Source organism: Triturus cristatus, chromosome 1_2, assembly GCF_964204655.1.
Source record: "Triturus cristatus chromosome 1_2, aTriCri1.1, whole genome shotgun sequence".
NCBI classification, from domain to species: Eukaryota; Metazoa; Chordata; class Amphibia; order Caudata; family Salamandridae; genus Triturus; species Triturus cristatus.
In genome coordinates this window covers 1002121803-1002136438 of record NC_140580.1, presented here as the reverse complement: position 1 = coordinate 1002136438, position 14636 = coordinate 1002121803, and the positions used below count along the sequence as shown (strand labels likewise).

General features: G+C 44.9%; 1 protein-coding gene across 2 annotated transcripts in view; it reads right to left on the bottom strand.

Annotated features, from left to right (window-relative positions):
* The window catches only part of LOC146868576 (ficolin-2-like), a 254859-nt gene that overhangs the window by 137361 nt on the left and 102862 nt on the right, over positions 1–14636 (bottom strand). For both annotated transcript variants that reach the window (XM_085611422.1, XM_085611429.1), the window contains exons 4-5: positions 12533–12565; positions 10867–10902 (exon numbers count right to left, since the gene is read on the bottom strand). In XM_085611422.1, coding sequence (XP_085467548.1) covers positions 10867–10902; positions 12533–12565 — 69 coding nt within the window. The remainder of the gene's footprint in view (positions 1–10866; positions 10903–12532; positions 12566–14636) is intronic.

The following is a 14636-nucleotide window of genomic DNA, read 5'->3' as shown; positions in this document are numbered from 1 at the left end:
AGCCATCTCACACATTGACTTGTTCACAAATATGAGACTTCATTACACACTATATCTGTGTACATGCACACCAATATCATATGTGACATGTAAGGAAGTGCACTGACATGGCCTGTGTGGGCATCAGTGAATTATATGTCACACTTTCATTTACCTTTGCAAACAGGTGCCAGAATACATTGTAAAGGTATAGTGTCCAATGATGAAAATTGGCTAGTGCCAATGCAATAGCACAATGTGTCCAAAGCTGCGGTAGGTGTTCTCCGCCACCGCAGGCCCGGTCATTGGCCACAATTGAAAGATGCCAAATTGCGGTAGGTACCGCCTGGACCCCGCGGTGTTACACTGCCAATGCCAATGCCATTGCAGCCAATGGAAACCACGATCGCGGTAGTGCTATACACATTTGAAACCTGTGGTAGGTGTGCTCCACCATCGCGGTCCCAGTTATTGGATACAATTGAAAAATGCTAACCAGACAGACCAATTGCAGCAGCAGAGTACCACTGAAACAAGCCCAGGGGCTTATAAATGTATGTGAGAGCCATACATTTCACTTGCAATCAGACACTGCTGCCTGCCATTCATCACCACCAACTGCTGCTGTTCCTGTATTCTGGACCCAGTGATGGCGAGAACTGAGAACATTAGGGCCCATCCCTTCACCACAGAGGAGCTGGAGGTCCTGGTGGAAGAGGTCGTTGCCCAGTATGGGAGGCTATATGGTGCGCCAGATGTACTGGTAAGTGTCTGAGTAAAAGTTTGAGATTGCTCACAATGCTCACATGATGTAACTGTGCTGTAGTATGTGCCTGTGAGTGCAAGTCAATGTGCATGCATCCATATTTTGCCTATACCATGCTCCATACATGGCCTATTACAGAATTGCATTTGAGTATGTGTGGAGGATGGCAACATGGACACTTCTACAGCTCTTCTTAAGCAAAAATAAGCACACGGTGTGAGACTGAGTAATGTAAATGTGTGATACACTGCCTAGCATGCTGACTTCATGTCAATGGGGTGTGTAACCTTATTTCCACAGATCCATGTCTGCATTGAAGGATGGGTGTGACATGCAGTGGTTTTGCAGCCATACAGCTACACTGCTGGTATGAGACACTCGAAGTCTGAACAAACATTGCCTGTGCTATGTGATGTCATAGTCCATTAAGTATTCTCATGCTCATTTGTGTCGTTACAAATGTATTTTGGCCAGAGGGTACTGAATGATGTGTGTACAGTTTTCAAATTGCCCGTATGGTGAAGTGTGCATTATGCACAAGAGTCCAATGCCTAAGTGTGACACTCTTGGTGGTAATTCATCCATGACATATCAGATAAATCTGAGTTGGAGATGTCATCCTTCTATTGATTCCATGATGTATTCAGTCTCCCATGTGTAGGCACAGTTTACCCTCTCATATTGTACGTGCATGTGATTTCTCTGATGGCCCACGTTTAACCTCAGTGTGAGTCCCTCTGGCCTGCACAGAAACTGCCCAATGTTACAAGGACCCATCACTAAATGGACTGAGTGAAACATATGTGTTGTCCACCACCCTATTTATCAATGAGCTATCTTAGGCCTGAGGATTGCACAAGACAGGAGTACACCTTGTGAGAAGAGTGTGGGAATGTAAGATCATGGCCCTAAATGTGACCACCATGACACATGGAGCCATGCACTGGTCAAGGACATTGAGGGATGTGTAGTGTTGGACACAGTGAGTCTGCCACAACACATAATTTCCAATGTATTGTATGTCATGCTCACTCACATACTGCATCGCAGATGAGGGCCATTATCACATTGTTTTTTGTGCTGGCACACTGCATGTGTATGAGATGGCCATGTAGTGTGTCCATCATCATACATGTATACATTTCTATACGATTATTTGTACTATGTGCCATGCTAAATGGCCTCTGCTGAAATGTATGCATTAGTGTGCTATGTTATTTCATGCTCCTGTACTGACACACAGTGGTACACAACACAGTGTCACTGAAACTTTCTCTTCGTGTCTCCCATGCCTGCAGCTTAAGGTACATCAGCATAAGGCCATATGGAGGGCCATAGCAAGCAAGGTGCGGGTCCTGGCTGTCTCCAACCGACGGCATACACACTGTCACAAGAGGTGGGATGACATCTGCCGGCTGAGCAAAAACGTGGCAGAGATGACGCTGGGGGTGCTCCCTCGGAGTGGCAGGTTGGCGTGCAGGAGCATGGCACCACTAATTTCCCGCATCTTGACAGTGACACAGCCAGAGCTGGATGGACGCTTGAGGGCCCATCAGCAGCAAGTTGGGGGTGAGTATTGTGCGAATTGTGACTTTGGGTGTGAGTGACTGTATGAATCCCAACCGTGAGCCAGTGCGAAGCTCTGTGATGTCTCTAGTGTGATGGCTTCTAAGTGGCTTCATTGTTGAGTGCAGCTGTTCAGCATTTGTACAACATGTGGTTTCTCATGTGTTTAAAACCCTGACCCTTGTCATTGACAGATGAGCTGTTGCAGTGAATATCACTGAGCATCATGCTAGTGTGCTGTGCACAACAGAAACATTGTGACATCTACACGGCTGACAACAATGTACAACTGTAATTGTGCTTCGAAGCACAACATGGTGGATATCAGGAGCTTGTAGCCATTGCAAAAGGACATATTGGAGTTTGTATTTGTGGTGTTCCCTTAAAGAGACTCCATATGTTTCAGAGACAACATGGTTTTATGTATAGTATTCTCACCTACAGGCATGCAGGTATGCTTACAGACAATAGTATGTGTGGTTACAGGGAGGTACAGGGCCAGCTATTTGGCTGTGTCAACGTCACATGAGCATTACTATCAACTATGCATGTTTCCATGCATCATCTGATGATTGATTAAATGTAGCACATGCTGAATGTACATGGAGGAGTATAACATGGGAGTATCATTTTAAAGTTTTGTGCTTTGCTTGCATATGATGTTTGTGAGTATGGTACTATACTGAACCTATGTCTCTGTCTCCTACAGCATCTATTGAGGGCAGGGTAGGACAGGGGACCAACACCAGTGGGGAAGCTACTGGCACGACTGCTACACATGAGTTCACGGACACTGAGGGGACCAGCGCCTCGGACGGGGACAGGAATGCCCTGGATGATTCATGACCGGAAACACAAACCTCCACATCTTCAGACTCCAGTGGTGACTCCTCGTTGTTGGCGGGCACAGGAAGTTCCAGATCTGCCAAGTCTTCCACCACACCTCGTCCAGTGCCCACCCTCCTGGAAGCTTCCCCAAGTGCTGTCCGTGCGCGCAGCCCTAGGAAGGTTAGAGTCTCCTTCTCCCCAGGCACCGCTGCCCCTGTCTCACCTGCTGCCCTCAGTGTGGAGGCAGTAGACATTTTGCACCTGCTGTGTGTGGATTAGACTGCTCTCCTGAATGCCTTCCAGGATCATGACAAGAAGTTGGCACAGGTAGTTGCATTCATGGCGGGGATTCATTTGGACGTGGGTGGCCTACACCGAACTGTCCAGTCTTTGTCCTCCACAGTGACTGCATCTATTCAGCAGGCACAGGCACCCAGTCCAGCTCCTGTCCCTTCAGCAACCACCAAGCCAGTGGCACCACCTGATGAGAGTGCCCACATGCCAGAGCCCACAGGCATCAACAGCAGCACTCTAAGTGTACCAGACCACAGACACCATCACCACAACACAAAACGGGCACACATGAGCGCAAACCCATCACTTGACACTCAGGGGGCATCAGGCCAAGAAGCAGGCATCAACATCACATTCATCAAAAACACCACATTCATCAAAAACACCACCATCTAAGGACACTCCCATTTCCACACCTGCTCCCAAAGACCAAGAAACACTTGCCCTGTCTGCTGTGAACCTTGTGCCTGCAACGACTAAGCCCAAACACACTTCAAAGGCAGATTCACCCGAAACGTCAACTCCCACCCACTCCCTGTGAAGCAGGGACAAGAGAGCTAAGTGGGGGATTTACCTCGACAACAGGGGATGAAGAGGAAGAGGCAAGGCCACCCCAAGCGTACCACTAGGTCCAGCAAATTCCCACAGGGAGAGCCACCTGCACCTGATACACCTTTGGTGGAGTGAGCCTGTTGTGCCCATCTCACTTCCCACTCCAGCCAAGACACTTGTGGGCTATTGGATCCCCAAACAGTTGAGACCCAGCCCTCAACATTCACCCTCAACCACTCTGCCTCCATGAGGCATGTCTCCACCTCCACGTACCACCACTCCACCCGGTCCAAGCAGCCCTCAGGCTCCCACAGCCACAGATGCCTCTACCTCAGCTGGGTCTCTCTTTCCCAGGTCCAGTCCTCTAACTGGCCCCAACGATCAGCCCCCTCCCAGTTCAGCTTAAATCCAAATTTTAAGGCAATTCCTCCGCCCCACACCATTTCTCCCCCAGCGGTGCCTGGACTGCCCATATGTAGCCCCTGAGCTGTGGTGATTCCCATGGCAGTGTTACCATTTGATGTGCAAGTTCTCATGCACACATGTGCGGACTAGAAATATGTACTGGCCAATGACCTTGATGCTTGGTACTTTTGATGCTCATTTCCTGTGCAGTTTCTCATGCACACATGTGCGGACTAGAAATATGGACTGGCCAATAGCCTTGATGTTTGGTACTTTTGATGCCCATTTCCTGTACAGTTTTTCATGCACACATGTGCATACTAGAAATATGTACTGGCCAATGGCCTCGATATTTTGCACTTTTGATGCCCATTTCCTGTGCAGTTTGTCATGCACACATGTGCATACTAGAAATATGTACTGGCCAATGGCCTCAATGTTTTGCACTTTGGATGCCTATCCGGATATCATGTAATAAAGACTGTTACTCATGGTGTCTGCTTTGTCGCTGCCCTTTCTAAATGACAAGTTTAATGTATGTGTGTATGTTCATGCGACACATGCTCTGTATACCACTTTCACATTGGTAATTAATTGATTTTCTTTATCAGAGGTTGCCAAAGATGACAGGCACTTTTGGTCTTCTTGACTCTGAGGCTTGAGAGTGCAATGATGGTTGTTTATGATGATCTACACTTATTCTAATCATACTATAGTCAGGTTTGCTAAATTGTACACATGTCATAATAGGTTGCAGTACCACAACAGAGGTGAATTCTATCCACAGAATAACTTGCGGGGTGGCCAGGGTCTGTCATATCTGTGGGATCTTTCTTGATGTGTGTACAGCAATGTTGATGTGTAGTCATCTTGTGTAGGCCTGTCTTCATAGTCACATGGGTACATTTGAATGTGTGCACTTGAAGAGTCATATAGTGTGATTGGCCTGTCATTGGCAGTAGTGTTGGGGGGTATGTGCCCCTGCACATGCCACCTACACACATGTATGATCCAGGTAATGAGTGCCTGTTTGTTTACATTATCAGACATATGCTTCAGATTGTGGGCACATGTAGGAGTTGTAGGTTGAGCACTGTGCAGTGTGGCAGTGTGTCCTTGCACTCCTGGGGGGCACCTACTTGTTGTCGCTGTAAGTTGTGAGTATGCAGAGTGTGTCACTGCAAAGTCTGTGATGTGTTTTGGTGATCAGCCATGGGTCTTGTTGACGTTTATGCTCACTGTGCTGACCTGCACAGCCACACTGAAATTATATGTGACTTTTCTCATACATTGCTGTCACTTGACACATTTTTGGCACAAGTATGTGGTATGATGAATCTTTTTGTTTCGTTTAAAATCTTTATTCGATCTATGGATGCTTCTGATGCCTACACATTGTGAGTTACTCCTCTATGTGTTTTTGCACTGTACACTCCTGACCTGTCCAATACTGATGTACACACCACTACAGTCTTGTGTCTTCCACCCCATGCTTTGCCAGTGTGTGACCCTCCCCACCACTTCATAGTATGACACTATACTGTGGGAGGATGATCTGTGTACAGGACCAACGTGCCACTCAGGAGTGTTTCATAGTTAGTTATGTGGTATGTGCTTCTACTTGATTGTAGTAATGATTGCTCATGTGCAGTGCATATGTTCGAGCAGCACAGTCCTCTAGTCATGTTGTATGCATCTGGGTTTTCTTGAGTTGTGCAGTTGTGGGTGATGGCTAAGCTGTATGTCTGTTTGCTGAGGTACTGCTACCCTTCCTGAGTGTGATGTGATCTGTGTGCTTTGGTGATATGTGGTGTGGTGTGGAGCACTCAGATATGTGAGCTACTGGTTTTGTTGATGTTCACACACTGCTTAATGTGCATGCACTGCTGTCAGTGTATGTTGCCTTGTACTTGCCTGGTGTGCATTCCCCTGCTGTCCAGCTGAGTTGGCTATGTGATGAATTGGTATGGGCACATGTTCTGTTTTTGTTGTTGATGGATGCAGTGTTTGGCCTGTGTTGGCTCTTTCTACTGACAGGTGCATGTGTGTGTGATGTTCTATTTGCATGACATTGTGTGAGAGTAGTTTGTGCATTGATATGCAATCAGATGTGTGTTGAATTTGTAGCGTGCATTGCTTTTGTGACTGGCACATGCAGCAATGTGGATTCTTGTTCATGAGCTTCTTTTGAGTGCACATGTGTGCTATGTCCTCCTATATTTGACCTGTCACTTGTCAGGAGTGTGCATGTGCATGCTTGTGCTACACATTGACACCATGCTCACTTGATAACTGGTGTCATGTCTATGTCTGTGTTAGCTGATTTGTCCTATTGATCACAGTTATTTTCCATGATTGGCATTTGATAATGCAATTTATTATTGGGTTGGGATATGGTGTCTGTGCATTTGTCCTGAGTGATAAGGTTGTGTATTCCTGTTCTGTCTAGGGTCACATTGCCTATCCACTGTTTGCCTGCACATGGCTGAGCTTGTTGGACCTATTTGGATGTTGTTTGTGAGATTTGTGTTTGGCTATTGGTTTTTGATCAGCATTGGTTCAGACATCCCTGAGTGGGATTCTGACATTAAGTAGATCCACACCATGGTGTGTCATTGGTGGTCAGGAAACTCACAGGACCTTAATTGCACCTTTATGTGTGTTTCTCACAGGTGTTGAGTAGTGCAGGTGTGAGATGGGTAGATGAGGGGTATGTGTGAAGCTCCTTCTTGGGTTTGACAGTCAGGGAGTGGGACAATGAGCCATGTGTGTTGTAGTGGTGGCATATACATGTCAAGGTAGTTGACACAGATGTATTGCTGGTCACTGTCTGGCTTCTGACACTTCCTATCATTCCTGTGCCTATGCATAGCTTGCATTGCTGTATCCCAGAGATATTGCACAGATGTTACTTTAGTTAAATTTCAATCACTGTGCTAGCAGTGCGATTTGATGGCCTAAGGGTATTGTGATATGTTCCTCCTCTTGCATGTCCATTTATTGTCATACATTGCTGGTGACCTATGGTATGTGTATGTGGCAGAGTTTCAGTGTGGGGTCTGTCTAAGGGACTTGACATGCAGTGTGAACAGTTCCATGGTTGTTAATATGCAGAGTGACTCTTCATTTCTTATTTTACTCAGCTTGATTCACATGAGTGGAAGGCAGGTGTGAGGAGGAGGGTTGTCCAGCCCCTGACCTTCTGTGCAGGCTGTTCATCTTTACCCCCATCTTCCCAGTCAATATACCTTGCCCTTTAAAGTGTGAGGTGCAAGGTCGAGCCACACCTAGCTTCTAAATAGTGCATTGAGGGGGGTGGGCACAAGAGGGGCACACAGCATGTGCAGAAATGGATGTGGGAAGCTTTCTGTGGCCAACTCATGCGGCCCACCATGTGGGTAGGGTGAAGGTGGAGCCCTGGGCAGCTGCCCACACTGCCCATGCCTGGCGCCGGCCCTGCTACTACATTGTGCACAGGTTTTCACGCGTCTTCACCACTGCGGTGACATAACCGGGACATTGCAATGATTTCAATGTTGATGGGTGACCCCAATGCGGAGGTGTCGATTTCTGGCAAGCAGGACATGTGTGAGTACATTGGGGGATATGTTCCTGTCTCCACCAGAGTGTCTGATGTGGACAGAAAACGTATTTCAGCACAAGAGTTGTGTGTTGTGGTTGTATGCGGAGATCTGTTCTTTAATTACCTGCGGTGTTGACTGTGGCGCGTCTTATATGCTGGTAGTGGATCAGGTACAGCAGCGGAAGGGCTTTAAGAGCTGGATCCATAGCGGTCAGGAACGTGTGGTGGTGCCTGGGATTCGAGTTTCGATCTCCGCTGTAGTGCTTCCGCCATCTCCGAGTGGCTGGTTTCTCCGCTGCGTTCTGATGGGCTGTTTGTGGCATCGTGATTTGCTTGGCGGTCGTAACGTCATTCTGCATGGTGGTCTTTCTCTATCGGCTCCCTCTGCCATCGTTGCGGAAGGAAATTTCTGGCGGAACCCGAAACTCCGTAGCAGACAGGAAATTGGCTATCTTTGCCCATTGTAATATGGCGGACGCGAGGACCGCCGCAGGAGTGCGGAAAAGGATGTTTTACGCCAGCTCCGCTGTGTGCCAAACACCGCCATCCTAATGAGCCCCTGAAATAGCAAACCAGACCCTCCAACCACCAAGGTATACACTTTCCACTAATGTTTGGTAGACTAAAGGCAGAATAGCAAATGTGATCCTCCCCAATGTATGCACTTTCCTCAATGATTGTTTTTGGAATTAAACAAGTAAATCAACATCACCCCTACATATATGCAGCTTCCACAAATGGTTGTTAGATTGGAGTTAGACCAATAAATCATTTAAACATTTACCCACCAAATTATAGACTTTCCCAATGTTTGCTAGGCTGGAGTTAGGTTAGTAAATTTGACATGCTCCTTGAATACTCTCTCCCGAATCATTGTTATTTTGGAATTAAGTAGTATATTTGTTCCCCCCTTTTGGGGGGGGGCGGAAGGGATCAGAGGCATCACCCATACATTATTGGATCCAAGAGTGGCATCTAATTGACATTCTTGGAGACATTCTGGAAATCTCTTCATAATAGTGGTTCATCAGTAACATATTTGTCATTTTCTGGTGACATGCTGGCCTTCCCTGCAAACAGTGGCCCATCCATGATATATTGGGTGCCTTCTTTGAGCCATGCTGGCTATTCTTGCTTAATATTGGCCCATCAATAACATATCTGTGTTTTCTTGGCGAAATGGTGGCTATTCAAGACATTGCAGGCATTTTTGGTTACAAGTAGGCTAATCTCTAATTATAGTGGCAAATCAATAACCTATTTGTGGGCATTCCAAGAGATATGCTAGCGATCCCTATATTATAGTGACTAAGGAGTGGCATATGTGTGGGCATTCATGACAGCATGCTGGCAATCCTTGCCTAATAGTTGCACATCAGTAACATATTTGTGGGTATTCCCGATGGCATGCAGCCTATCCTTGTATACTAATGAGCTATGCATATGTTTTGCTTTATTCATCTTGTCCTATGCTTGTAGAGCGCCATTCATAAGATAGGATTGAGAATCTACTTGCAAAAGGACTAGACAAAAATGAAAGACGCAAAAAATATTTTGGAAAATGATAGATCATGTGAAGTTACATAACTAAATATTCGTAACTGTCTGTAATACATAGAAAACTCTTTAGACCACATTTAAGAGGAATTATGTTGAAAAAGTCATTATTTTGCCATTATTTAGGGTTTCTTCTGGGCGGGTGAGCTCCAATTCTTACCTGAAACCATAAAAACACTGGTATATGTTATTAGTATTTCTCTCGAACTCCTTCACTGTTGTAATTTTGACTAATATATCTGAAAATGGTGCTGTCAAATGCACCACCAGGTCTATTTTCTAATTATCACCCCACCCCTCCAGAAATCCACTAAAGTTTCCAGAAGGAAGTCAGCTTTGTTCGACTTGCACTGATATTCCATCACATCCCAAATTACTACCCAGTGACATGAAAGAGGTACCACATTAGGTATGTCAAAATACGCCATGGTGCTTCCTTTATACATTAGGGGTTCTGCAATCACATACCAGGGTCAATGCTTCTTGTGCACGTGTACAGCTCAAGGTGCCTGGGTGCTGCTGTCATAAGCCACAAGCACTGCCTCTGATATCAGTGAGCAGCTTAATGTGCCATAGTGCTGCCATCAATCCAGATGTCTTGTCCTATTCGGAGGTCCTGAAAGAACATGCACGGGTGCATCCAACATACATGACACAGTGTGGCTAAAGTGCGTGTGTGCTGCCAGCAAGTACCTTATACTTCAACCACAAAAAAGGTGCTGCCATTAGTAGAACCACAAGGATGCTTCTCTACTCCATTCCTTCACCCTTCCTATTAAATCCTATATACCTCTGGTTATAAGAGTGGCCGAAGCCTCCTTCTCATTTTCAGCCTCCTTTCCTTTATTCATCTCCCTCTAAAATAGTTTGTTGGAGAAGCCACAGAGAGAATATAGAAGACCTCTATGATTGCCTCTGATAGGCCGTTATCTTCCTACTGCACCACACTTCCGGTTTGTCCCATTTTAGGCCCCTCTCTTATTGCTGTAGGGCCTCAAGACTGAAAGGAGGTGGGCCAAATGTTAGAGATCTTACACGCCTCACATGGCGCCTGGCCTGTTCTCTTCTGCCGTGACTTCCATGACTTCTATGGGTGTTAAGTAAAGTCCTAGAGGTCACAGTTGCAGCCTCCCATGCAACAGTAGTAATGCCCCTCATGGACAGTAGTAATGCTTTCCAGTAGGGCTGTTATGCCTACCCCCGGACACCTGTCAGAAGCAAGAAACTATAAGGAGGCAGAGCGCACCTGCACCTTTCAGCTTGAGTTTCAAACAGTGCCTGTTATTGCCGAGACATCTGTTCTTTCTCAATGTGTGATAACAGTCAGGGTTCTTACCGGTGGTGGTTGACCCGCCTGCATCCCCCTTAGCGCCTAAAAAGAATGAGAGCACAAAATCAGTCCTGGAAAATAAGATGCAAAACATCAAATCAGCATTCAAAGGAAGACATATCAGCTTTCATTCTGCCAGACTTCAGCATGGTTCAGCATTCACTCATATGTCTGAGAATTAAACAGTACTTTTAGATTTTTTAGCTAACGCCCATATGATCACAAGCTCATCAGTACTGCAAAACACCATTAATTAGATAGGAGACACCCACTAATAAATAAAAGGCAATAATCAATGATACATCAGGAAACAAAGGTCATGGTAATCAACAACAGGACGGGAACGCCCCTACCAGAAACAAAGAGGAAGAAGTTGGTACAGCTCTTATCTGTAACAAGGTAAAACAAGACTGGGGCTAAGGTTTGCCCCATCCCTTCCTTCTGACAGTAGAGCAAGGCTGCGGGGACATCAATCTCCCAAATTCCTCTAATGATGGTGAGGGGGGCCCCCCTGATACTCCAGAGAAAAAATGAATTGAAGCCGCAAGAGCTCTTGTTGTATCCACCGCTGTTGCTGAAATAAACTTTACACGAGGGCAGCACATAAACAGATACTTCAAAGGGTCAGATATCAAGCAGCCAGTCTATGCAGGGACTGGGAGAAGGTGGATCACATCAACCCAGCCTTGAAAGAGCTCCAAGGCCTTCTGGCAGTGAAGTTCAGACTCGTGTATATGGCCTACAGAACCTTGAATGAAAGGCGTCTCCAAACCCGTAAAAACTAATTCAAATGCATGTGATAGGGTAATACTTTCTTTACTGTTTGCCCTCGCTGACTTGAAGCATAAAATATGAGGGAAAATCAATACAAGTGTTGGAAATTCCTTCAAATCACTCCAAGACATGTAAGGACATACGTACGCCATTTTGTTGGGTGTCATCATTTTTCGTTCTGGACCTTTGTGGGAGCTCATCCGGTGATACTGACACAAACATGTATACACTATTAAAAGGATAAGCATTTTTGTTTTCAAAATTCCATGCTTCAAGGCAGTCGTCTCTGTGTAGTTTTCAAGTGCGGCTACAAAGACCATACACTTGGGGATTAGTGGTACAGGATATTTTTATTCCACCTGCTTCTAAACCAAATCGTATTTCCTAGCACCTTGTGTTGCTGGAACTATATCCTGATATATAAAATGCAATGTATCCATTCTAATCAACAACCATAATATGATATGAACATGTTATAATACATTTGCATTATATAGGCAACGTAGACCAGGTAGTGGTTATGATTTCTTGATATCATTATAGAAGTTATGAAATACGAAATACATCCTGCCTGAGCTCAGGTGAAGTGTACACCATTGACACACTCTGCTCTGAGCGGGATTGTGCTCACTTCACACATCCGCATGACCCTGCTCTACAGCTGCATCTTTGAAGACCTGATGATAGATTGACCAAGTTGGGATATCCTGTGGCCATTCCACCATTCAGAAGCGAGACTAATACCATTCAGAGAAGTAATGCCCTTCAGGAGGCTTCATCCAAGCGTTGTTCAGGACAAATGATTTTGTGTGATTCACCGGGGCTCCACGAAGCCTCATGACAAGAAGTCTGATACATCAATGAGTTACAACAGATCATGCACCTATGGGTTTCTCACCTTTTGGTCCTGGAAATCCTGGAAATCCTGGCCCTGTGAAATCAACAGAACGAGATCTGTTTATCAGAGACATTACACATTGAAGAGTAAATAAAAGGCAATAAGAATCATTTTTTTTTCACCTCATTTGAAATGGATGAGTCACTATAATGAACTGTCCCCGGCTTTCTGATAGGATAGATCAGTCAGTCCATACCATAGCTGCAGAGATCTACCTGCAGCTTCACAGAGCACAACAGCTGAACTGTACCAAGTCTTTTAAATTAAGAATCATTCAGCGGGATAACATTGGCTAACATAACTAATGTGCTGGTAGTTCTGGTTTAGACTAAAAAAACATTTAAAAACAAGCAGTGGTGAAGACAAAATATGTCACAATGTCTTTGTTATTGAGCATGAACAGATATAGAAAGTGAACGGAAAACATCTAGAGCTTATATGTAGGATTTCCTTTAAAAACATTTTTTTTAAATACGCCTTGTTACAAAATTCAAATAAATTTGCTTTCAAGAAAAAATTAAAATATGGATCTAACAAAAAAATAATGTTCCTTTATTAATTATGTTGGGGGCTCCCTTGTAAGTATGTTGCAGTACCTGTGGTTGCCTGTGTGGTGCTGGTCTTACTCCGAGGCTGAGCTGGAGTACATTTGCTACTATTTTGAGTCCTTTTTTTCGTAACTTTAGAAGTGCAGCTTGTGAAAAGCAATGACTTATTGTTTTGTTGGTGGGTGTTTGTCCCTGCCCAAACCCCTGCTTAACCCCACCGTAACTCCTTCCCAACCCTCCCTAAGCTCCTCCAATTAATAGTAAGTAGTACCTATTTTTCCAGTCACTCACACTTGTCCCTCCCACATTTGCCACAAAATACTTAACAAAATACATATTTTTTTAATTGAGGTGGTGGTTAAGGTACTTCTGGAAGGCTATATTAATGTAAAGCGTATGGAATACATAGAATCTCAATGCTGCCTAGATTAATCACAGTCCGGTTTCAGACCAAAGGACAGCACTGAATCAACTCTTATAACTGTTACAGACTACATCAGACTCTCCCTTGACAAAAACCAGGCTGTGCTATTGGTGTTGTTGGATCTGTCGGCAGCCTTTGATATGGTGTCACACCATAAAATACTCCAAAGACTGAGGGAGCTTGGGATAAGTGTACTTGCTCTAAAATGTTTTTCTAGTTTTTTAAATCAGCGCGCACAAACCATTAACCTGGGTCCTTTCTGTTCCCGCACCGTGGAGCTCACGAAGGGTGTTCCACAGGGCTCTTGTTTTAGCCCTACGCTGTTTAATGTTTATGTGGCTCCTCTCGCTAAGATTATTAGAGACTTTGGGTTTTCTCCCTTTTCTTAAAAGGATGATGCCCAACTTCTTTTATCATATGACAATAGCACGGCCTCTACCAAATCCCTCTTTGTGGAAGGTATGCAAGCGATTTCTGGTTGGATGACTGAAAGATTTCTCCAGCTAAATGCAGATAAAACGGTGATTATACTTTTTGGTAGCACGCAAACACTGTGGTCTCCAGAATGGTGGCCATCAGAGTTAGGCATAGCCCCAGTCCCTAAATCGGTGGCTAAAAACTTGGATGTCCATTTGAACCATTCTCTTAGTATGAAGAATCGGGTGGTAGCTACCTATGGTACCTGTTTTCATAAATTATCTCTTGCGTAGAGCGCTCGATCTCCACCCTCTATGTGTATGAAAAAATTTGATCCAGGCCTTGGTGATTAGTTGTTTAGACTATCGCAATGCACTGAATGAACTTTAGTGGTTCAGAACTTTGTGGCCCGATTGGTTCTTAATATGCTACCTAGAATAGCCTCTCCCTATTTTGTGATGGCTTCACTGACTGCTTATGCGTCAAAGAATCAAGTTTAAGATTTGTTGCTTGGTACACAAAGCACTAAATGTAAAGGGTCCTAGCTATCTAACTAAAAACTCTTCTGTTAGCAGCCGAGCAGACTTTTAAGCTCAGGGGAGAAATCCCTTCTTGTTATCCCCCATTTTAGGAAGTCTCATGCGGAGGGTGAAGCTTTATCCTACCTTGCTTCATGATATTGGAATCTCCTGCATCTACACCTTCAAAAGTATAC